At 45.0% G+C, this 25332-nt stretch overlaps 1 protein-coding gene across 2 annotated transcripts in view; it reads right to left on the reverse strand.

The window, feature by feature from the left end:
- The window catches only part of Map3k13 (mitogen-activated protein kinase kinase kinase 13), a 107344-nt gene that overhangs the window by 29739 nt on the left and 52273 nt on the right, over nt 1-25332 (reverse strand). For both annotated transcript variants that reach the window (XM_038346616.2, XM_038346615.2), the window contains exon 2: nt 471-1024. In XM_038346616.2, coding sequence (XP_038202544.1) covers nt 471-939 — 469 coding nt within the window. In that variant the 5' untranslated portion in view covers nt 940-1024. The remainder of the gene's footprint in view (nt 1-470; nt 1025-25332) is intronic.

Genomic DNA, 25332 nt, shown 5'->3' on the forward strand with positions numbered 1-25332 from the left:
AGCCTCTGAATAGTTGGACTATAAGTACACGCTACTGCACCCGACTTTGGCCATCAGACTCTTTGATCCTATAAATTATCAGTAAAAAAGCTAAACATCCTCATGGCATCAGTTATTCATGTTATATATCTATACAGCTTATTAAAATACTAGATATCTTCAAAGACCTGAAAATAGAAACCTTAAATGAGATCAAATAAATGGGAGCTCTAATGCTTCTTTCTATGACCTCATGTGTGTACTCTACTCTGTATATCAATAGGCTGGCTGACGACAAAGTCTATTTGGCTTCAAGTAAAAGGGGACCCCCAAGTATGACTTTGTTCTATTTGGAAAGCCTGCAGGACACCTAAACAGGGTGGTCACCTGACTTCACTGTTGGTGCACTCCTTAAGGATTACTCAGTTACTGGGAGCAGTGGGGGAAGTGTGGCCCAAGAACCTTCCCAGTACATGCATGCTCTAGCTTACCTTGCTGCTGCAGTTTGTAGTCGGTGGAATACGCCTTCCCGATGATGTTCCACACGGGCCTAAGGCATCCAAACAGTCCTTCGAGAAACCCACCGCCTCCACTGCCTGACCGGCTGAACTGAATCTTGATGTCTTCAGTCCCGTTAGTGCTCTCTCCATCCACCGTGCTGCTGTTCCCTGGGGACACTGTCATCTCCGATTCATCCTGCTCCCTTAGCTGAAGAACACTGTTCTCAAACTGGCCCCTGGAATCCTCACTTACACTGGTCAGCACTGTTGTAGAGACGGGGCTGCCCGTGGTCTCTAGCAGCTCGGGCTGCATGGCCTTCTCCTGGGGGTCCTCGAGGAGCTTGGGTGAAGGGTGGTTTCCCATAGCTGCAAGTTCATTGTGCTCATTAGAGGTTTTGTTCTCAGTCAAGGGTAAGTGTGATGAGTAGGAGCAGCTCAGGTGCTCCTGAGGGTTGGCCATTGTGCCATGAGGGTAGCCCAGGTCCTGAGACGACACTCAGAGGATTATGGCCATAGAGGTCTGATGCAAGAGGGGAGTCCAAACCCTGGAGGAAGAAAGAGAACGTGAGGCCACTCTTCCCTTAGTGCTTGGACTGGGCCACTTCTGTTTGCTTACAACCAAAACACTGATACAGGGCTGGAGAGATGCTCAGATGCGCTTACTGCTCTTTCAGAGGACCTGGGTTTGGTTCCCAGCATTCAGAGGACAGCTCACAACTGTCCATAACTCCAGTTCCAGGGGATCTAGTTAATGCTTACTTCTTCTGACTTCAGTGGGCTCCTGCATACACATGGTGAACCATACATACACTCGGGCAAACACACATATACATACACTCAGGCAAACACACATATACATACACTCAGGCAAACACATATATACATACACTCAGGCAAACACGCATATACATAAAAATAAATACATATTGTTTAAGAAACCACAGAAACAAGGAGGAGGTTGGGCAGGTTATTACACATAATGGAATGCAGTGCAGTGGGGGAAAATAATGCATTCACTACTGTGAGAAACTGTTCACGACATATATATATAAAGAACGGTCAGGACAAGTATGACACAGGACAGACAAAGCATTTAAAGGGCACTGACCACATAGTCAAGAAGAGATACTGGAAGGGCCCACACAAAAACGAACAGTAGTTCCTAGCAGGCGGTTAGACTGAGAAGAGCCACGCAGCTGTGACTTCACAGTATCCCAGCATGCTCTACTCCCACTACCTCTTCTTTGGAGCCAGGTTATCATGTGACCCTCTTGCTTCCATCTCTCTCTATTACCATTTTAACAGAAAAAAACCATTTTCCTTATCACCAGGGAAAACAGCTTGTTCTGATATATCCATACACATGACATAGAGGCTATTATATGTGACAATCCGTCTTTCCTCTTTGCTTTGGTGTCTGACATTGGCATCGCTTCTCTTCTGCAGCACTCGGTTCGTAAACGTCGTAGGTGCATGGCAAGGCAATGCCTGAACCGTAACTGTTCTTGCCATAGTACACTCGGACTCGGGAAATACAAGGAAGCCCCAGCTCTGATCTATCCACTAGAAACGCTGGGGGAGGACGGAACCTCTGCAAACTAAGATTTGCTCTCGATGAGTCAAAGTGACAAAACTCGATCTCAGACTTGTTGAAAGGAGGATGAGACTCTTCAAGGAGGAAACAAAGGAGATCATGTGAAACTGAAAGACTCTCGCACAGCAGAAGAAACAACCTAACATTGTGCAGAGACAAAGCCACAGAACGGGAGAAGGTTATCTGTGAGCTACACACCGGGTGAGGGTTAATAGCTAGAACACCTAAAGAACTCAATTCAATAGCATTGAAAATAATCTGACAAAATGTGCAGTAAGCTTAAGCAGACAGAGTTAGGACAGTCAAGACCTCTATGAGAAAATGCTTAACACCACATTACCAGGTTTGTGTAAGCCAGAACCACAAGGGGACAGCAAGTGTGGGCAAGGGCTGACTGCCGTCAGTGGACTGTGAATTAGCATCGTGATTGTGGGGAACGGTGTGGTGGACCTGCAGAACTACCATGTGGCCCAGCAGTCTGCTACTGCACAGAGGACAGGAAATCAGTCTGTCAAGGAGACCTCTGCTTCCTCACGTGACAGGAAATCAGTCTGTCAAGGAGACCTCTGCATCCTCACATGACAGGAAATCAGTCTATCAAGGATATAAAGAAGTGTGATCTATACACAAATATTGCATATGATGTACATTAAGCAGCCATAAAAGGATGATATACTATCATTTGTGACAACATGGATGGAACCAGAAGCCACAGTGTGAGAAAAATAAACCAGTCTCATTGCAGTAAGTAAGACAGGCATGAGCTCCCTGTAGGAAGTGAGGGAGAGGGCTCACGGTGAATCGTGAGCTAGTCCATTAAGGCAGCCCATGAACAAGACAGAGATGTGATTCAACCAGTAGCCTACAAAATGAGTCAAATGAGTGAGAAAGAGAGAGAGAGAGAGAGAGAGAGAGAGAGAGAGAGAGAGAGAGAGGTGTGAGAGAAGACAGAGGCACACAGGTGACCCTGATTGGATGAGCAGTATGTGATTGCCTCTCCTATTAGACGGGTCACCAATTTTGTCCATGGTGTCTTCAAAGAACCACCAGTCTTGGGCAGCTGAGATGGCTTAGCAAGCAAAGGCTCCTGCCACCAAGCCTGACAGATGACCTGACTCTATCTCAGGAGCTACATGATGGACAGAAGAGACTAACTTCCCCAAGGTTTCCGCTGACCTCCACACATCTACTGTAGTGCATGAACCCATGTGAACACACACACACACATGCACATGCACGCACGCACACGTGCTCACACACACGCACAGTGCTCTCTCTCTCTCTCTCTCTCTCTCTCTCTCTCTCTCTCTCTCTCTCACACACACACACACACACACCAACACAATAAAAAAGGATGTCTAATTCAATAAAGAGGACCTCGGTCTCTTCAGTTACTGACATAAATCCAATAAAATGCCACTAATCTAGGTGGAAGTGTGTTTGTATCCCTCTCTTGGGAAGGCCACTTGGGAGTTATTCTCACTTTTTTCCCTTTTATTGAAATATATTTTTTCATTCAATATATTCAGATTACTGTTTCCTTTCCGTACATTCCTCCCAGTTCCTCCCCACCTCCTCTCCCATCCAGATCCATGCCCTTTCTGTGTCTAGTTAGAAAACAAACAGGCACCTAAGGAATAATAAGAAAATACAATACAATAAGGTATATAAAAATGAATTGGAAGATGACAAAAAGCAAATAATAATCTCACTTTCTTTGATAATTTACTTTTATTTCCCTCACTCCTTTCCCCCAAGTCTTTATTCCTCATCATGTTAACACAAGACAATGTGAACTTGAAAGCCACCGGGTGAGGGGACTCTGGATGGATCAGGACAGAAAGCAGGAGAAAATATGGGAACCCAAGAAGGAAAAGGAGCTCCCTCACCCTGGGATCCAGCTGAGGCCTCTTCCAGCAAAGAAGCAAGAGTTTCAGTGTGATTTATCAACTGTGCAAAACCCTGCTTCCTTCTCAGTCACTAGCCTGAAACCTTCTAGGAAGCTCCCCAGGAAGCTCCCGACAGAGTAAGGGCACCACTAAGCCTGTGCCCACTACCGCTCCTGGTTTCACCTTCATGTGCCTCTCATGGCATCTGGAGCTGCTTCATTTATCCCTCTTAACAAAAGAGAGAAGAGAAAGGTCTCTTAGCAACCCTGTGAGATGTAACTTGAGAGCCCCTGAAATGTTATATATGGGTAATATCAAGACAATTAATTACTTTCCCCTACTCTCCCTTGGGAAGTTACATATCCGCATTTGGATGCATCTTTTTCCGAGTGCCTCTTTCACCAACTCTTGTATGAAAACAGCTTCACCAAAGTCTCCAACTATGCCTCACTTCCCTGGCTAATCTGTCTTCATTGTCAAAGTGACCAACCCAGGTTAGGCCTGACTTAAAGTCTCTAAAAGTCTAAGAGCATTCCCTGGGCTGCTGAGGGTGAGCAGGTGGAACCGTGTCTGTCCCTTCAGTGCAGACATGGTGACTGCTCACCACCCTGCACCCTGGGACCCTCAGTAAAGCTCACTGGGGCCAAGAAAGACCCTATTGCCCTTGAAGATGCAACAGCAACTGGTACCAGATGGTCTCAGGCACATGCAGAACCCAGACTGGAAAAGGTTGTAAGAATCAAGAGGAGAGCACTAGTAACCAGACTGACAGAATCAAGGATATTCTAAAGAACAGTGCCCCTCACTTTGGCTGTCAGACTCTGGAAACAATGCCCCCCCCACAATAAAAGGAATTCTTATGACAGGAGGAGAAAATGGCTAAAGCCCAGGGTCAGGCAGAGGGGAAATTTGTCTCCCAGAGGGAGACCTGCAACCTGTCGGAGGCTCTTGCAGGAGAAACTGGAGCTAAGTCAATGATGCATTAGTGATGGTGGGTCAGTGGACAGGACCACACCCTGACCAGAATTGCTTAGTTGTGTGTAACTCTGGCCCTTTACTTAAACCTGTGCGTCATGCTAGGACATTGAAGGTGGATTTGGAGAATGAGCGAGAGTCCGTGGATCTCGTTGTCCCTCTTCTTGAGGTGGCCACTCGGACTGGGTTTGCGCTCCCCCTTCTCGGCTTCTGCCTCTGTCCCTCTGTCTCACTCATGCTTGCTTTTCATTGAAAATTTATCTCTGTAATTGGCTTTCTGAGGCCAGCTGAGCCTGTCTGGTTAGGGATGCCTGACCTTAATAACTCTGCTACCACATTGGAGAGTATGGGGGAGGGAGAGATGGAGACAGGTCAGGGTGGAGCACACCTGCAATCCCAGCACCTGCAGGTGGAAGCAGGAGGATCAGGAGTTCAAGACCAGCCTGGACTACATGAGGCCCTGTCTCAAAAAAAAAAAAAAAACCAGAACAGAAGAGAACAGAACTAAAAGTATTCTGGGCCAGGGAGGCTCAGCAGGAAAGAGCTTGTCCAGAAGGTTGATGCTGAGACCCTGTTGCCCTCTGCTCTAAGTTACTCCACATCGTGGACACGGTAGTTCCCCAGGCCGAGTCTCGCCCTCTGACACCGACTTCATTTTAAGAGGACGATCGCACACCTGCGTAGACATGTAAACCGCACCATGTGGCCTGCGGCACCCATGCAGCACCATGAAAAGCAACTTCTCCCTGGGAGTAGAAAGGGTGCTGTCCTCTTCGCTAATCGGGATGAATGAACTGAGACCGTTAGTGGCATATGAAAACTACCGGGGAACCAGGATCAAGCACTTGCTGGACACTCTAGACCAAGGAAAGGGTGCAACTCCCTCCCTAGGCTGCATGAAGCGGTGGGTTAACTAACACTGCTGTGGCAACAGCCTCGCTGACTTGCCATCAGACACCTGTGATACCTGAGAGACCTCCCAGCTGCCCTGGGACTTCAGCTCGGCGTGGCCTACTGTCTCAGTCTGTTCAACCACTGTCTGCCTGTCACATCTGCCCAGCATAACCTGCCACCTATCCACTCACCTGCTCCCTTTTCTGCATTTCTTTTGCCTCTGCAGCTGGACTCCAGTCTCCAGCTTCACTAGCAAATCTGTGACCCAAAGTGGCCTGGCCCTTCTCTGTGAGCATCTAGACTGTGCTAGAAGCCAACATGCAAAGATGATCCTACTTCACAGACGTGAAAAACTGGACCCCAGAGATCAATGAGATGGTGCTTATCGTGAATCAAGTAAGTGCTCTCCCAGAAGAAAGGGGTCATATGGGGACAGAGGCCCGAAGGTGTTAAACTCTGGTTCCCGTGAAGGAAGCTCAGGAATCAAAGCTGGGAAAGCACGAGCAATGAGAGGAGAGGGAGGGGGGACTGGTCTGTGGGTGAGAACAGAAGATCCTGGAGAGCAGCTGCGACCACAGAGGCTGATGACAGGCCAGACTTCAGTGACCAGGAAGGCTGGAAGACGGCGGGTGACGGGCACTGCACAGTCTACGCTGTGAGACTCACTCATACTTCACTCTGCCAGAAAGGAATCCACACACTGCTATAGTGGTTGGCTCGCTCTGCACTAACCTTCATTCTAGACGGCTCCTAGAGTGTCTGTTCAGAACAAGTATGGCTCTGAGGCCTAGGTGTTTCCACTGCTCCAGAGAGACTAAGGAGAAAGGCATCAGCACGGTAAACCCGAGACAAGACTGACCCCTGCCTGACTGAACTGGAAGGCCACTGACTGCCTTTGTCTTTCCTTGCTATCTAATCTGCTGGCTGAAGAAGACATGAAGACAGATCTTCAGGATGCTAATGCAGTCTTCTCTGCTGACTGTTGGGTCTTGAAATAAAACGCAGCCTAAAGATTCAACCCCTGGCTTTTCCTGTGTGATGGGGCAACAGGGCTCCTTACACAGCCAAATTATCTTGCGTCATCTTGGGCCTCCATAATAGCCATTTATTGCCCATCTCTGTGTGTGATCTAACATTTTTGTGACTGACAGGTAAATCCTTTGGAAAGTGTGAACAGACCCCAAAGCTTAGAATGCTGTCGGGTAATATCCAAGGCCTACAGCAGAGATTTCCTGAAAGTTTTCATATGCCACTAACGGTCTCAGTCCATTCATCCCGATTAGTGTAGAGGACAGCACCCTTTCTACTCCAGGGAGAAGTTGCTTTTCAGTCTGTGCTGTAACCAACCTAGGTGATGTTCCCACCGATGTACTTGAAAAGGGTGTGTATGGCTTTCCTTGTCCTGGTACTAGTCAACTTCATGAAATGATTACTAAACTTGAACAGGGAGTTCAGGGTGATATAAGTCTGTTCCTGGACCATGGTCACTCATAGTTGCCTCCAAAACAAACTATCTCTTATCCCCTTTGAGGAGAGAGCTGATTCTTGCATCTGCAGAGGAAAGTATGAATCAAGACATGTATGAAAGACTATGGGGTAGTGAGAAACTGCAAGTGGCTGGAATGGAATTATATTATGTGCACAGAGAGAAATGCAGGAGGCTGGGACGTAGGTTACATTATGTTCACAGAGATGGATGCAGGAGGCTGGAATGTAGTTATATTATGTGCACAGAGAGAGATGCAGGAGGCTGGGATGTAGCTTACATTATGTGCACAGAGAGAGATGCAAATGGGCAGATGGGGATTAGAATGTAGGGAGCTCTGGATTTTAACATGGAGGTGATGAGTATCTCGGTATTACCCTCTGTTGGAGGACTGTGGATAAAAAATAGCTTTTTAATTATTTTCTCAGTCTTCTACTGAGGCCCAGATTTTAACCTCCTTTAAACTTTCCATCACCTTATATCTGTGAATGAGTGAAAATATCCTATCCTCTGAACTCTCATCCATCCATCCACACATCCAACCATCCATCCATCCATCCATCCACACATCCACACATCCATCCATCCATCCATCCATCCATCCATCCACACATCCATCCATCCATCCACACATCCATCCATCCATCCATCCATCCATCCATCCATCCATCCATCCATCCACACATCCATCCATCCATCCATCCATCCATCCACACATCCATCCATCCATCCATCCATCCATCCATCCATCCACACATCCATCCATCCATCCACACATCCATCCATCCATCCATCCACACATCCATCCATCCATCCATCCATCCACCCACCCACCCATCCATCTATCCACACATCCATTCATCCATCCATCCATTCATCCATCCACACATCCATCCATCCATTCATCCACACATCCATCCATCCACATATCCATCCATCCATCCATCCATCCATCCATCCATCCATCCATTCATATACTTATTGAGCTATCACATGCTATGTTGCATATTAGGCATTAATGAATGGTATATAGGTTCCTATTCTTATCTTATAACTTAGAGGGCAAGATAAATAAATAATAGCAACATGGTGGGATACTCTACACAGATACACACATTGTGCAGTGGGAGCTCAGAGAAAGCACAACATTGTATGTATCCAGAGATGCCATGGAAACAGTCATTTATCAGGAAAAAAGCTCAGCATTCTAGGGGGGTCAGGGGAACATAAGGGACAACTCTTAGAAAAAGAAGGTCAAGGTCAGACTATGGTGGACCTATGTAACAAGCTAAACTTTTGGGATGTGACCCATAAGACAATAGAGGGCCACTAAGGAATTTAAGCATAGGCGTGAAACGGTCAAACTTGTAAATTAAAATCACATTAATGGAAGTAAAAGGTGAGTTGGAAGAGAAAGATTGAAGGTCTGGTTAGGAGGCAGAGTTCAAAAAGAGAATGGGGCCTGAACCAAGCAGTAGTAATAGCAATGGAGGGAGGGGCACCATGGTTCACTTAAAACAAACAAACAAACTACTGTTTGTATGTGGATATGTGTGCTGGTGTTTCTATGTGGGCAGGTGATCATTTGTGCATGTACACATGTATGAAAGTCAGAGAACAATTTTGGGAGTCATCCCTCGAGCACTATCTTCCTTGCTTTTTGAGACAGGGTCTCTTGCTGGGAACCCAGTCTAGGAATTAGACTAAATGCCTGACCAGCAAGCTCCAGGCATCTGTGTGTCTCTGCCTTCCCAGGACTGGCATTACAAGCACGTGCCACCAGTCCTGGCTTTTTACAGGGATTCTGGGGATTGAACCTCAGTCTTAAAGTTAGTGTGGCCAGCACTTTACTGAACGTGCTGCCTCGTCAGCCCCCAGTGGCTAATTCTGATTGTCCCTTGATTGCATTGCAGACACTTAGTACATTAGTGATATGCATTTGGGGGTTTATTGGTCTGGGTATCTCTAGAAAAGTCTGACTAAGAAGAAAGACCATTCCTGGGTGTGGGTATTACCATCCCATGGGCTGGTGTAAGCAGATGAGCACCAGCACTCCCCTTCCTCAGCTTCCTGATATGCCCACATGTGAGCCAGGAGCTGGACTACTACTATACCTACCAAAACTCTCTGCTACCGTTGAAGGAGAAAGAAAAACTTTCCATGATAGAAACAGCCTCAAAAATTTCGTATGTACCCGCCAGCCCTACAGAGAATAATAAAAGCAACACCAGACTGAAGGGAAGAATAAGCCTAGCCAAGAGGCTACAGAAAGAAAATCAATGAAGCTGAAACACAAAATAAGCCAAGAACACAAAAGACAGCAATCAGCGTACATCTTCCAAGAATAAATTTTAAAAATTAATTTTTTTTGGTTTTTCGAGACAGGGTTTCCCTGTAGTTTCTAGAGCCTGTCCTGGAACTAGCTCTTGTAGACCAGGCTGGCCTCAAACTCAGAGATCCGCCTGCCTCTGCCTCCCGAGTGCTGGGATTAAAGGCGTGCGCCACCACCGCCCGGCTATTTTATTTTTTAAAATAAAAAATTGCCTGCAATGCCTCAATCAAAGGCATCAGAATTAAATGAGATTATATATCAAATGAACCTAACAGCTGCAGAGTATTACCCAAACATGAAAAAATATAAATTATACCCAACAGCTCATAGAAGATTCTTTAAAACAGACCACATCTTAAGGCACAAAACAAAATTTTAAAAATTTAGCAAAAGAGAAACAACGCCATGTTTCTTTCTGACAATGGTGTTACAGAGCTCGAGACCAACAGCATACAGATCTCCGGTGGATACACAAACCCACAGAGACTGAACAACTCATCACTGAGTGATGATTGGGTCAGAGCTCTAGAAAGAAATGGAAAATTCCTGGAATCAGAGGAAAATGAAAACAACAAGCAGAACTCTGGTCACACTGGAAGCAGCCCTAGGAGGGAAACCTACATAGATTTGGAGTCTACAGTAAAAATCAGGAAGGGGCACAAACAAGTGACGTGATGAGAAACAAGAACAAACTGGATGGAATTCAGTGTTTGGGAAGATGCTAGAATACCCAAGCCTGAGACTGTGTGGTCACAGCCACTGCACATCTGGCAAAGGTGCCGAAAACACAGCTGAGAGAAAACAGCATTTTCAGCAAATGGTACAGGGAAAACTCGTTATCTACACACAGTAGGATGAAGTCACACCTGAATGTAACACCTGTTACAAAAATCAACTCCAGATGGAGCAGAAGCTCAATGTGAGCGGCCAGAGGACGCAGGTGTAGAGAAGGACTTTCTCAAGAAGACTCCACTCTAGCAGGAGTCAAGTCCAGCAATTGAATATGGAACCTCATAAAACTAAAATATCCCGTGCAACAAGAAACAAAGCAACCGAACGAAGAGGAAGCCCCCAGAGAAGGAGAAAATCTTTGCCATCTCTGCCCTGGTAGTGGGACCAGGATCCCTCCCTGGTGTGTGAGCTGGCTTTTTGGACCCCATTCCCTATGGTGGAATGAATGCCTTGCTCAGCCTTGATGCAGGGGAGGAGGCGCTTAGTCCTGCCTCAACTTAATGTGTCAGACTTTGTTGACTCCCATGGGAGGCCTTACCCTTTTGGAGAAGTGGATGGAGGGTGGGTTGAGGGGGGAGTAGGGAAGGGCAGTAGGAAGAGTGGGAGGGGAAACTGTGATTGGTGTGTAAAATAAATAAAAAATTAAAACGAAACAAAACCAACCAACAAACAAAAAATGTTATATAAGTGTATGTGCATACATATATAAATAATTGAAATGAAGTTATGCCACTGGGATGCTAATGAGCCCCTAAGAGCCATAGACTAATAAAATCCCTAGTGTCAGCCATGAAAGTCCTCCCTTTGGTCGTTGGTCAGAGGAGTCCAAGAGACTCCCAGACTCCGCAGGCTTTTGCCATTGCCCTTGAGGGCCAGAGCATGAATGTTAGACTCCACTCCTCAATACTCTCTGGACACAGGACTTGGAGGAATCTAGCTGGACATTCAGGGATTGAAGTTCACCCCAACTGTTCTCTATACAAATCAAGTCTGGCCTGCTTGCCAGAGGCAAGGCTGGGAGGAGCCTTCCCTTGTCCTCCTAGCTCCTTCGATTAGCCTGGCTGGTTGTTAGAGGAATAAACAGCCACAATACCACCAGAACAGATGCCAAAGGAAACAGTAGCTCAGATCTGCTCCAGCTGAACCGAAGGTGTGCTGAGGAGGCACAGGACCGCCACAGGGGCCAGCTTGCAGCTCTCCACAGCAGCACAGGCCGGCAAGGCTCAGCACTCTATGGCGGCCGGCAGACCCGAAGGCAGCCTCACTGTGTGCACCGGCCTAACAGGTGTCCCTTGTGCTCCCAGAGAATGCCAGCGCCAACACAAAATCACAAAGGCAGGGAAATTGACAGTCGCAAACAAAGGGGAGGAAAAACCATCACCATGACTATATTCAAATGCGATCAGAGCTATATTTCAGAAGAGTGTAGGAAGATAAAAATATCTAAATTCTACCTGTTTGCGTGTCCGCCCACCCACTGCCGCTGCACAGGGAAGAGCTGGCAAGCAGAAGCCGACGGGAAGCCGCAACCCTCTCTCCCTCTCGCCGTCCTGTCATTTGCTCTTGTAGTGGGGACTCAGTGTCCCTCTCCGGGTCCAAGTGTTTTTCAGGCACTTTCTCGGGAACTGACTGCTTTGCTGTTGTTGGTGGTGGTTTTTTTTGTTTGCTTGTTTTTGTTTTTTTGTTTTTTGTTTTTCGAGACAGGGTTTCTCTGTAGCTTTAGAGCCTGTCCTGGAACTAGCTCTTGTAGACCAGGCTGGCCTTGAACTCACAGAGATCCGCCTGCCCCTGCCTCCCGAGTGCTGGGATTAAAGGCGTGCGCCACCACCACCCAGCTGCTTTTTTGTTTTTATTCATGAAAAATCAACATTATTATTTATTAAAAGGAAGGGGATAAAGCAAAATTTTTAACACATTGACAGGCAAATGGAAAAGGTGCGGAGAGCCAGAGAGGCAGAGGCTTTCCACATGGACACGGCGTGGAGGGGCTGTAAGCTGTCGCCACCTTCAGGCTCTGGCTACAGGAGCACACGTGGTGCCCTTCCCTGCCTTGGGACACACTTCGGCCCTGTGAAATTCTCGGCCTCAAAAGGAAGAAGCGGTTTGTACACAAAATGAGTAGGCCAGGGTTAGACAGCACAGCTGCACACTTGGCAGGCAGCTGCCAATTTCTGGAAATTACCCTGGCTATGTGCCAACATCCCAGGATGCAAGGGTAGAGACAGAAGAAAGAGGCAAGGTGGTCAAATGGACGTCCTAGGTCACACATTTTCCCCCATGTTGCTAACAGAGGATAATGTTGTTAATTAAGCTCAGAATTTCATTTTCATTTAGTGAGTAGGAATAAATCAAAGTTTTAGAAAATTTAGCCCCACAAATAAAGTCTTCAAAATTGGACATAAATGTAAACAAGTATGATCAAAATTGAACAAAAATTTAAACTACACATTATTTTGAGAGCTATTCATGAGTGACGAGCTCTTTCCAACCAACCTCCTGGCATTATCGTACTTATTTGTTTATTTATCGCCCTCCTTTTCTTCTTTAGATAGTCTCACTATGTAGCTCTGGCTGTCCTAGAACTCACCACACAGATCAGGCTAGCCTCTAACTCACAGAAAGTCCCCTGCCTTGGCCTCCCCAGTGTGGGATTAAAAGCATAAACCACCATACCCAGCTCCATGCATTTCATACTGATATCAAAATCATAACAGTGTAAGACAGAAGGCCGGGAGGAAGAGAGACCTGGATTCATATTTACTCGCCATCATTTTCTTTTTTTGGCATGCCTGGGTGGAGTTTTTGTTGTCTGATGAGCTGGTTGGAATGTTTGTATTTGTTTAGGCAGCTCAGGCTGGTCTAGAATTCACAGTCCTCTGGCCTCAGTCTCTGGGATGCTGGGCTTCTAGAAACACACCACTATGCCTGGCTAACCAAATCTAAAATAAAAAGATACATATTCAACAGACATATAAAATCAAGGGGAATAAAGGAAGAACCAGGGAACACCAGTAAGATTTTCTTTTAAAAAATGAAAAAAACTGTGAAGAAGAAAAGCCAAGATCAATCCATTGCTGGAGAGGAATAGTGAGACGGGCTCATGAAACGCACCTGAGCTGACAAGGGAGCCAGAGCCAGCAGCTCAGAGGCCAGGGGAGAGACGCAGGAAAGAGGAAACCCAGATACTTGTAACTTCTCTCCATATTTAATTTCCTTTGCCTTTAACTACGGCAGCTATTTTTATACTCTAGGTTTTAATAAATCACAAAATGCAAGCAAGTTTAAAGCAGATATTTGAGAGAATATTAACATCCAGTTGTTCTGATATTTGAGAGGAGGAAAACATAATTCCCATAGTTTTATCTTTGATGTGTTTTAAATTAGATTATTTTATTAATTTAAGAAAATATCTCTAGGAAAACACTGCTCATGGGAAAAGACAATTAGATATATTTAGCATCGTTAGGGAACACATGAGCTCTGGGCTCAGGCTTTCTGGGTCACTCACTCGTCTTGGTTCCTGTGCTTCTGTGTAAGGCTCTAATGAGGGTTAAAGACGGCAACACAGCATGCCTGGCTTGCACTTGGTGCCGAATCAATAAACTGTTATTTATACTTTAATTCATAAGTGCTGAATTCTAAAATAAGGAAGCATGCATGTGTGTGTGTGTGTGCCTGTGTTTAGGTGAGTGTGTGTGCACGCGCGTGTGCGCACACACGTAAGAATGACCTCAAATTTAGAATGCTGTCTCTGCCTACTGCATGCTGGGATTGCAGCCACCATGCCCTGTGAGAATTGCTTATTTATCTATATAATTAAGAATGAGCTCAGATGAGACCATGGGTTTCCTAAAATCACATTTCCTTCATTGTGTGTGCCCACACCCACACCTATAGGCCACAGGGACAGTGTGGAGGTCAGAGGACAGCTTGCTGGAGCTAAATCTTTTCTCCTGCCATGTGAGTCCTGGGCAATGCATTCAGGCTGTAAGCTTGGCAGCAGGAGCCTTCTTCGCATGCTGAACCATCTTGCCAGCCCAAGAATATGAATTTGAAAACAAAATTGTCTTTAAGTCACTGGAGAAAAGAACCTTGAGGCGGCCACAGAGAAGGATGTTTGCATTTGAAAGTGAAAAGACCATTTGTTCCCAGATCAGACTCCCGGAAACAAGTGCTAAGCTACTGCAGGGTTCATGGACCGTGGACCTGGGGCCACGCTGACCATTCCTGGAGTCTCTATGCCTTATTTAGTTTGAAAAAGGAGACAATTTGAAGACTTATAAATGCTGAAAGATTAATAACTCCCTTAGTGGGGTAGAGTGGGGTTAGCACAGATATGTAATCTGATGATCAGAATGAAAACACTTAACAGTTTCTAATAAATGACATGTTGTCGATATGTACTATGTCACACATTTCTTTGCAGACTAAGCATGTTTCTCAGGAAGGAACCGCAGTCTAGTCAGACTGATCTATTCTCCAAATGTACTAGTGAAGGTAGCTTTGGGGGCTCCACAGAATCTCTTTTCTGAATTCAAATTACCACTGTCTATATGATAAATGAGTAGCCATGGCAGGCACTGTCATTTACATTTCCGGAGGGCCCTATAGCAATCCACTGCCAAAGACGCACTGGCCAAAGCTGGAAACGCAAGCTGCAGAGCCGAGTCCACACTGCCAAGGCATCTCCGGATTTTTTGGTTTGCAGAGAAAACTGAAACTGGTGTCAGTCACTGACTCTATAGATGTGGGTGTCCCATTAGGAAATGTCCTCTTCTGCCTTAGCGGATGTATGGGGAAAATACCATTTACCCGGATGCTGGTCATGGCTATGAAGTCAGGTGCTGGCTCTAGGGAGGTGGTGGGTAGCATGCTGCTTAGCAACAACTGTCTGGGCATCCTTTCCCAGAGTCTAACTGGATAAGTGCAGTCATCATCTCCCATCAAGAAAAGGTCTCTTTGCAACAACAGATGGAGACCATTTCAAAAAGACCCGCAACCAATCAAAATGCAGAATTGTAGAGGCCTGTTCCGACTGACACCCCTGCAAGGCAACTCATGCTGTAAGGCTCAGGGGTCAACAAGGATTTTGCTGTGAGACTGTGTCTCCTAGGGAAGTCAGAAGCTACACCCATAAAGTTTCAACATTACTGCCTGTGGTCATTTGAATGTAGTTGGTCCCCATGAAGTCACAGGGAGTGACACTACTAACAGGTGTGGCCATGTTGGAGGAAGTGTGTCACTGTGAGGGTGGGCTTTGAGATCTCCTTTGCTCAAGCTTTACTCAGTGTGACAGTCAGATCACTTCCTGTTGCCTGTGGGATCAAGATGCAGCTCCTTCTCCACTCTCAGCTCCTTCCCCAGCACCACATCTGCCTGCATGCCATCATGTCCTGACATGATAATAATGGACTAATCTCTGAACTGTAATCCACCCAGTTAAATGTCTTCCTTTATAAGAGTTGCCGTGGTCATGGTGTCTCTTCACAGCAATGGAAACCCTAAGACACTGCCTAAACATACCCTGAACAAGGACGACACCACTAGACAAGCCAACACGGAAGGGCGAAAGCCCAAGAGGCTAACCCTCAAAAAAAGAGCTCCATGCAACTAAGTGGCTCTGAGATGGGGAGAAACAGTCTTCCTGGAGAAGAGCACACCAACTGGTTGTCCAATGCCAAATGCTCAGCTCTGAAAACACTCACACACGTATCATTATACAGACTGAGCAGGTTGTGTTTATGCATTTAGGAGTGTGTGTGTACGTGTGTAGTGTGTGTGTGTATACGTGTGCGAGTGTGTACGTTTGTGTGTGACAGCAAGGAAGGAAAAGGAGGCCATATATTTGAAAGAGAGCAAGGGGCAGGATGCATGGGGGAATCTGAAAGGAGGAGATGGAAGGGGGAAATGGTATAATTCTATTATAATCTCAAAAATCTTTTATAAAGCACTGTCTGACACTACTATTAAGAGCAGCACGACTCCGAGCAGGCCATAAAGGAGAGAAATTGCACTAGCACACTTCTCTTACCAAGCCGCTGCCAGGCATTCTGACTGCTCAGTGGGGCAGCGCAGCCTGAGGCAGGCAGGAAGGTGAATGCAGGCCACCGCGTTCTTGCATTGTGCCGGGTGGTGCTAAGGTCAGAATGCACACTAACCTACAGGGCCCCATGGGAACACACAGTCACGGAGCCAGAGGAACCAGCGAAGGGTCTGCACTGCCTCTGAGCAGTCCACCCCACACTCTGCCCACAGGATGCTGTCAAAGGGCCTTCTGCCACCTTTGCTAGCTCACTGGCTCTGTCAATTGGAAATACTGAAATTATAGACTGCTGGCAGACTTGCCATGACTTTTGTTTTTCAGGAGACACTATTAATTCTAATAAATGTGCAAATTCACACAGTGTAGATTCAAGTCTTATTATCTCTATACCTTGATTCTCCTGGCCCTCCTGGCTATTTAGCTCAGCAGCAAATACAGGTCCAGATATAATGGGATGTTTCACCTCAAGGAGAGAAACACATATGAATATAAAAAATTTATTATCTGTGTATTGCATGTTAATAATATATTAATAGCAACTGGTTCGGGGATGTAGCTCAGTGATACAGTGCTTGCCCAGCATGTCCAAAGCTCTGGGTTCAGTCTCCAGCACCACAGATTAAAAAGAAAAAGAAAAAATAATAACAGAAGCTAACACTAACTGAGGTCCAGGCCTCTGACAGCTTTACACACTTTCCCCGGTTACTCCAGTCCTCAGTAGACCCTCTTTCAGCTAGCTGCCAAACACAGGCATTGAGCACAGGCTACCCCAGCCAGAAACCAAGAGCACACCTTTATCCACACACATGCTGTCATCTTGCTATATAGCCCAGGCAGGCTCAAACACACAATCCTCCTGCCTCAGCTTTTCAAGTACTAAGACTGCGTCTGTGCCACCACACCCCACTCTGTTTGAGGAGAATTCGGTTAGTAGAACTGGATTCCTGCACCACCATTCCTTGAAGCCCCTTATCACAGGACTGGTGTGGCTGACAGGCACAACGCTGGCGGAGGGATGACGAAAGAAGCGATCACCGGATTACCAATCGCTTCTCAGAGGAAGCGTTACTGCAGAGGATGGATCTGGGCAAAGACTCCAGCAGCGGCGAGTCTGGGTGCCAATTCACCGTCAACGGTAAACAGAGTGTCAGTAGGGCCGACTCACTGCGTGAGACTGTCACGTTTAGACTCAGCAGTCTCCTTCCCAACACGCTCTTGGCACAAAGGCGGTCCTGTGCTTTAGCCTCCTAAGTACCAAGTCCATACAGATGAAGTTTTGGAAAACACACCAGAACATCTTGAGCTTTACCAAGAAGAGAAATCTGAAACTGCCAATGATCAATATATATATATATATATATATATATATATATATATATATATTTTTTTTTTGTTTTAGAATCTGAATTAGACTCGGTGCTAGGGAGTCATCCGTATCTATTCAATTATTTAACACACCCCATGCTTTATTCATTGGGGTAGCTTCCATTTCTATTCCCAACATAGCTGAGACTGTACATTATTAAAGAGTCCTTGGTCATCTCCAGCCACCCAAATAATGACAACAAGGAAGGGCATCAAGGAATAGTATTTGCTTTAGGTACAGAAAATAAGTGTGCACGGCAGCTGATGGAAAGAACACTGTGAACAACAGACTGTCTGTGAAGGAAAGGTGATGCAGCCTCTCAACACAGAGTCTAGTTTTACAGAGGGTAGCATCTAGAGGCATAGTCAGCAACTTCCTCTGGAATTATAACTTGAACTCACAGCAAGAGCGCGTTTAATAAATGTGTGCATACAAACCTTTTGTGTATGCATTCCTGTGCATACACATTTGTGCACATATGTTTACATGCAAGGGAAGGCCGGAAGTCAATGTCTGGTGTAATTCTCAGCCGCGCCCCTTGTCACGTCACTGGGATTACAGGTGTGTGCTGTCAAGCTCCATATTTTAGGTGGATGCGGGGGTCCAAAATCAGGTGCACATGCTTGTGCGGCAAGCACTTTAGTGCCTGAGCCATCTCTGTAGCACTCGTATGAACATTGAAAAAGATTTATTTTTATTTCTGTGTATGTGTGTGTAAGCATAGCCCATGCATGCCGGGGTGCCTTTACGTGCCACCTGGAGTTATAGCTGGTTGTGAGCTGCCTGGGATGGGTGCTGGAAACTGAACTGGGGTCCTCTGGGAGACCAGCAAGCACTCCTAAGCACTTTGCCACCACTACAGCCCTCATAGGATAATTTTCAAAAGACATAATTCAACAATCCTATCACCCAGAGCAACTATATAAAGTACCATTTCTAAATCTCTTTGCAAAGTAGAGGATATTAATGACTGCTTTATTGCTGTATGTGTTTGGTCAACTTGGTTTTCTTCTTTCTCAGTGTCTGGTCTTGGTTGGTGAGTAGCCATCAAATCTCATAGTGCTTAGGAAAGCTGCTTGGGCAGTCAGTATGTCCACCAAATTTGCCTGAGTATTGTGTGTGTGCGCGCGCGCAAGCGTGGATACATATGCTATGAATTTAGAAATCAGACAACGAGCCTGTCACAACTATGAATAAAATAAGAGTAGTTAGGTATGTACAAAGGAACAATGAGTTTTCTTAAGAGTTAATGATGCTCATGGGCCACCAAGATGACGGAGAAGGTAAAAATGCTTACCACCAAGCCTATGGCCTGAATTCCATCCATGGAACCCACACAAAGGAAGGTGAGAACTAACTTCTGAGGAAGGAAGTCCTCAGGGTTCTTCTGGCACAGTTTACTGACACGTTGGCAATCGCCAGGACTCTAGCAATAACATGGAAAATGTAGTAGAAAGCTGTTCTACACAGAGAAACCCTATCTCAAAAAACCAAAAAAAGGGAAGAGAGAGAGAGAGAGAGAGAGAGAGAGAGAGAGAGAGAGAGAGAGAGAGAGAGAGAGAGAGAGAGAGAGAGAGAGAGAGAGAGAGAGAGAACTGGAATCCTTAAATGGGTTCTCTGTTGTTACACCTGAAGCATGAACTTATAAAGATATACAATAACATGGGGGAATCCCAAATGATTTTAAGAGAAAACAGAGAAACAGAGAAACCATACAATACTACATGATTCCACTAACACGAACTCTTCCAAAAGATAAAATGCAAAGGTCTGCAGACTGCAGTGCAAGGGCCACACTCGCCCCTGGCCCATCTGGCCTCAGACTGTGGGGTACAGCAGCAGCCTCGGCTCACAGGAACAGGACGTTCTTCATAAACTTTCCCAAGATGCCCTTCACAAGTCCAAGTCCATTTCAGTGGGCCTGGCAGGCGCTGTGAAAATGCAATCATGTTTTACACTTATAACTTGCTTACTTATGAATACATTATCATTAATTTTGTATGTGGGGTCATTTAATACCCTTTGAGACGAAGTGCCTCTGGCTATTTCTAAATGAAAATTAGTAATCATACATTTAGAGGATAAAATTGGAGAGAGTTTAGCACAGTCAAGGCTATATACCTTAAGAATCTCAAAGTCAGTTAGGTCTATAATCCCAACATTCCAGAAGCTAGGGCAGGAGGATTGCCACAAATTCTAGACCAGCATGTATTACAAAGTCAGTTCTAGGCCACTGTGAGACAGACCCTGCCACAAGCAAACAAACAAAACACTATGCCAACAAAAATAACAAGAGAATATGAAAGACATCTTCAGAGTTTCCCAGAATGAGGGAAGGCTAAGGACTGAGGTTTGGTGGTAGCCAAATGGCTCAGTAAGAATCGCTGATTCCACAGATTCTATACATCACCAGCACAGGAAGCCTTTTACTTGCAAAACAAACAGAGAAGAGAGTCTCTACAACCACAAGGATTTCTAATAGTCTTTTCATAATTTTCTTTCCTTTCAGGCATTTTTAATATTAATCTTTTACTTTATCTTACCGTCTTCTGGGATGACTTCACCACATCCCAGATTCTTAACTTCCTTCTTTTTTCCCCATATGACAGAATAAATGGGTTTATTAACGATAATGGGTATTATAAAAGGGAATGCATCCAACCCCACTAGATTAAAAAGAATTGAGAGTCAAAGTTTAAGATAGGAAACAGGAAGTGAGTTTGGTGATGTGCGCCTTTGATCTCAGCACTTGAAAAGCCGAGATGAGCAGATCTCTGTGAGTTCGAGGCCAGCTTGGTCTATAGCGTGAGTTCCAGGACAGCCAGGGCTACACAGAAACCCTGTCTGGATAAAACAAAAACAAACAAATAAACAAAAAAAAAAAACAAGAACCCAAAACAGGGCTTGTGTCATTCATTGGCAATGATACATTCTGCAAAGCCACTTCTCAGGATGTAGCAGCAGCATGGTAGCCTATGGGTAGAGGAGGCATGGTACAAGAAGATGCAATGTTGGTGAGGACACCATTGAAGATCTGTGACAATTTTATAAGCTGTCAACAGAACAACTAAAATTTGTTGAGTTAAGTACAATATGAAAATGAAGATTCCCTATCTCTCCAACAAGCCAGATCCTGCACATTCTCCTCCCGACCTACCTAGGTAAGCCCACCTGATCCTCCTCTCCAAGTACCTCCATAACCACCAGATCTACCCCCAACTCTAGGCTTGGACCAGTATGCACATCCTGCATATCAGTCCAGTCCCCTGTCTCCATCTGACCTCATTCCACAGAAGCCAGAGCCAACCTCAAGGTACAAGCTCACTTGTAAATCCTCTCTTCTGCTCCAACCTGCATTGACAGGTCCTTGGTCTAATTAACCAAAAGAAAGAAAAAGAGTACCCCAATGAACAGAATCAGAAATTACAACATACACCAAAGAAATCTGGAATGTTATAAGGGAATACATTCAAAACCTATACTCCATTAAGTGGGAAAACCTAAAACAAATGGATGAATTTCTAGCTTCAGTCAAATCACCAAAACTAAACCAAAAAGAAGCTGAAACCTGAAACAGACATGTAACAAATGAGTAAATTTAAATAGCAATAAGAAGCCTTCCATCCAGCTGGTGATGGTGGAGCACTCAGGGGAGGCAGAGGCAGGAGCTTCTCAATTAGTTGGAGGTCAACCTAGTCTACAGAGCTAATTCCTGGACAGTCAAAGCTACACAAAGAAGCTCTGTCTCAAAAAGCCAAAAAGCCTTCCATCTAAAACATACAAAAAACAAAACCTTCTAGTGCAGATGGATTCACAGCAGAATTCCACTAGGCTTTCAAAGAAGATCGACAGCCAATCCTTCTTAAACTATTAAAAAACAAAAACAAAAAACAAACAAACAAACAAAAAAACAGCCCGAGGGAGCACTCTCAAACTCCTTCTGTGAAGCTAGTATCACTCTAATACGAAAACCAGGTAAAGATGTGACAGAAATGAAAAGTACAGGCCAATATCCCCAATGAACACAGACTCAGTAAAATACCTGCAAACAGAATACAGACATACATCAAAGAGATTATCAACCATGACAAAACTGGCTTCTCTGAGATACAGGGATGATTCAAAAAACTTGAGTCAATAAATGTAATATACCCTATATCATATAAATCGACTTAAAGGTTAAAAAAATCATATTATCATCTTAATAGATGCAGAAAAACCCTTTGACAAATCCAACATGGCTTCATGATAAAAGTCCTAGAGACAGTAGGACTAGTGGGAACATACCTCAACATAATAAGAGAGATAGATGAAAAACCCACAGCCAACTTCAGCCTATAAGGATCAAAGCTTGAGTAATTCCACTGAAGTAAGGAACAAGACAGGGATGTTCACGATCCCCACTCCTTCATCCCTCCCTTCCTTCTGGTGTTTTTTTTTCTGTTGTTGTTGTTTGTTGTTACAGGGTTTCTCTGTAGCTTGGAGCCTGTCCTGGAACTTGCTTTGTAGACCAGGCTGGCCTCAAACTCAATAGAGATCCGCCTGCCTCTGCCTCCCGAGTGCTGGGATTAAAGGCATGTGCCAACACTGCCAGCCCTGACTCCTGTTCAATGCTGTACTCAAAGTACCAGCTGGAGCAATAAGACAAGAGAATAAAATTCAAAAGACGATGTCTTGTTACTATATATGAAAGCTCTCAAGCGTTCTACCAGACAACTTCCAGAAATGATAACCAAATGAAACAATGTGGCAGAATCAGTTTGCCCAAATCAATAGCTTCTCTATACACCAACAACAAAAACAGAGTCTCATTCATAATAGCCTCAAAGAAAGTACAATGTCCAGGAATAAACCTAACCAAGGAAGTGATGATCTCTACAAGAAAACTTTAGTCCTCTGAAGAAAGGGATAGGGAAGACATTAGAAAATGGAAAGATGTCTTTGGTGATGTTTTTGGCAACTTCAGGAATAAATGGCAATTCTCATTTTTTAAAAAAGAGGGAGGAGTGGGAAGGAAGAATGATGTAATTATATTTATAATCTCAATTTTTGTGAGACAGGATTTCTCTGTGTATCCCTGGCTGTCCTGGAACTTGTTCTGTAGTCCAGGCTATCCTCAAACTCAGCTATCTCCCTGCTTCTGCCTCCTAAGTGCTGGTATTTAAAGGCATGTGTAACCAAGCCTGGCTTATTTTTTTTAATTATCTAAAAAAAAAAAAGAATCTCCTGTCTAAGAACTTCTCAGGGATTTCAAGAAGGGGACAGTAGGACATTAAAGCACGAAACATGGGGCCCGGTTCACCTGGGCGGTTTATACTGCAGTCAAGCTGGCCTGACTGCCAGCCCTAACCTTTAATGGTAATTTATTCCATTTCCACAGCCTGACAATGTAAAGGAACCCAGGTTCAAGTATAAGCCCTGAATGCATGTTCACTCTGTGCCATCCTCCTGCCTCGAAGAGAACTTACTTCCGGTCTTAGTGGCAGAGAGACTCCCTGTCTTCCCGTTCCTGCTATGTCAGCCTTAGTGGCAGAAAGACTCCGTGTCCTCCTGTTCCTGCTGTCAGTCTTTTTTTTTTTTTTTTTTGGTTTTTCGAGACAGGGTTTCTCTGCAGCTTTAGAGCCTGTCCTGGAGCTAGCTCTTGTAGACCAGGCTGGTCTCGAACTCACAGAGATCCGCCTGCCTCTGCCTCCCGAGTGCTGGGACCTGCTGTCAGTCTTAGTGGCAGAGAGACTCTCTGTCCCGTTCCTGCTATGTCAGCCTTAGTGGCAGAAAGACTCCGTGTCCTCCTGTTCCTGCTGTCAGTCTTAGAGGCAGAGAGAATCCCTGTCTTCCCGTTCCTGCTATGTCAGTCTTATTGGTAGAGAGACTCAGTGTCTTCCTCATAGTTTGTGTCTCATATTTATCCTCTGCATATAAAAGCTTTCACTAATATGGTAAATGTTAAGTCTCAACTTGTCTATTTATTCAGTCTTAAATGGATGCATCATTTAGGCTACTATTTAGCTAGAGCGAGTGTGGCAGTGGTTGCTGCTGCTGGCGGTGCAGGGTGGCAGGACTGTGGGCCTTTACTGTCCTGAGAAATGAGCAGCGGATAGGCCTGCAGGCAGTGGTTTCCTTCATCTTCCCGCCGTGCTCCTCCTCATCAGGACTTGGGAAGGAGAACATGACGCTGAGATATGACGACTTCGGCGCCTGTTAACAGTTGGTTACTTTGGAAAAGATTTAAACTCTTCCTTTAGTTACAGGGTCTGTGTTATCTGTGCACTGCATGTGTCCTCCTGACCGTCTGTCGATAATCTCATACGCTGGTCTTTTCAGGTAAGCCACAGGGGAAGACACTATGCCCCCTTTTGCTTTCCCACTGCATCGGTTTACAGCAGATGTCATACTCTGATAAAATAAACCGGCAAGCAAACAGTGTACAACGAGGTGTTCTGTCGTTGATGTGCACTGTAAAATGACTATACTGAATAAATCCATCACTCCACCATGCCTTTTAAGATTACAGTAGCATAATACATGTGGCCTCAATTGCCAATGTGAATACTAAAACAGATCATTTATTGTAGCTATAATTTCTGTTCAACCAATTAATGGGTAAGACTACAGTCCTCTTACGATATACCATGCTATCCTAAAAGGGTTTCATAATTCTCAGTGTACCATCACTGCCAAAGAACCTCATCAATCAAGAAGAGGGACACAATACTAGATTCAGAGTCGGGTTCATTCATTAGTCTTTAGAATTTCAGGGCAGCAGCAGATCACGATACTCTCCACTGATTTGACCCCAACTCCTTTGATTAATTCCTATTTGTTTTAGCTAGACAGGAATCATTTCATTGTACTCACCACTCCCCAAACCCTATGGATGTAAAGTTAGCACTCGGCTTTTTCTTTATTTCCGCTTGGCCATCAAGTTTTGATCTGGGCAGACCCCGTACCATAGGTTCTGCACCCTTTCTGCATGCATAAGATACATCTGGGACCTCAGGACTCTCTGCCTCTCGGGGCACAGCTTAACGGCATAGTAAATGCACTTCAGCAAGAGGGGAACTGAGCAGCAGCTGAGACAGTCTAATAATTCACACTGGGGAAAGCCCTTGGAATTCAGAGGCACACTGCCCAGCTGGAGAGGCGAATCTAATCTCTGCTAATGATCTCTCTCCCTCTCCTTCCTATCAGGGCCATGCTTTTTACACATGTGCACTTAATTACATATGCACACTCGGAGGCTAGTGAAGCCAAAAACACAGCACCAGGATTAAATTACACAGTAAGACTTCCAGACATCATCTGGCCCTACATCCTGTCAAATAAACACAGTCTGTATTTCATAGTGTGCAGCTTTATGATCTTCAGAGTTCAAAAGCATCCACAACTAAATACTAATATTTAAATGTTATAATATCAGGATTTTATTGTAAGACAGAATAAAGTAAGCTTGGCTTCTGAAAGAGATTTGAATTAAAAATAAACATTAGGGGAAGACACACAGACTTAACCTTAAATAGAATTTGAAACTGCTAACAAAAACAT

The sequence above is a fragment of the Arvicola amphibius genome, chromosome 10 (assembly GCF_903992535.2).
Source record: "Arvicola amphibius chromosome 10, mArvAmp1.2, whole genome shotgun sequence".
NCBI classification, from domain to species: Eukaryota; Metazoa; Chordata; class Mammalia; order Rodentia; family Cricetidae; genus Arvicola; species Arvicola amphibius.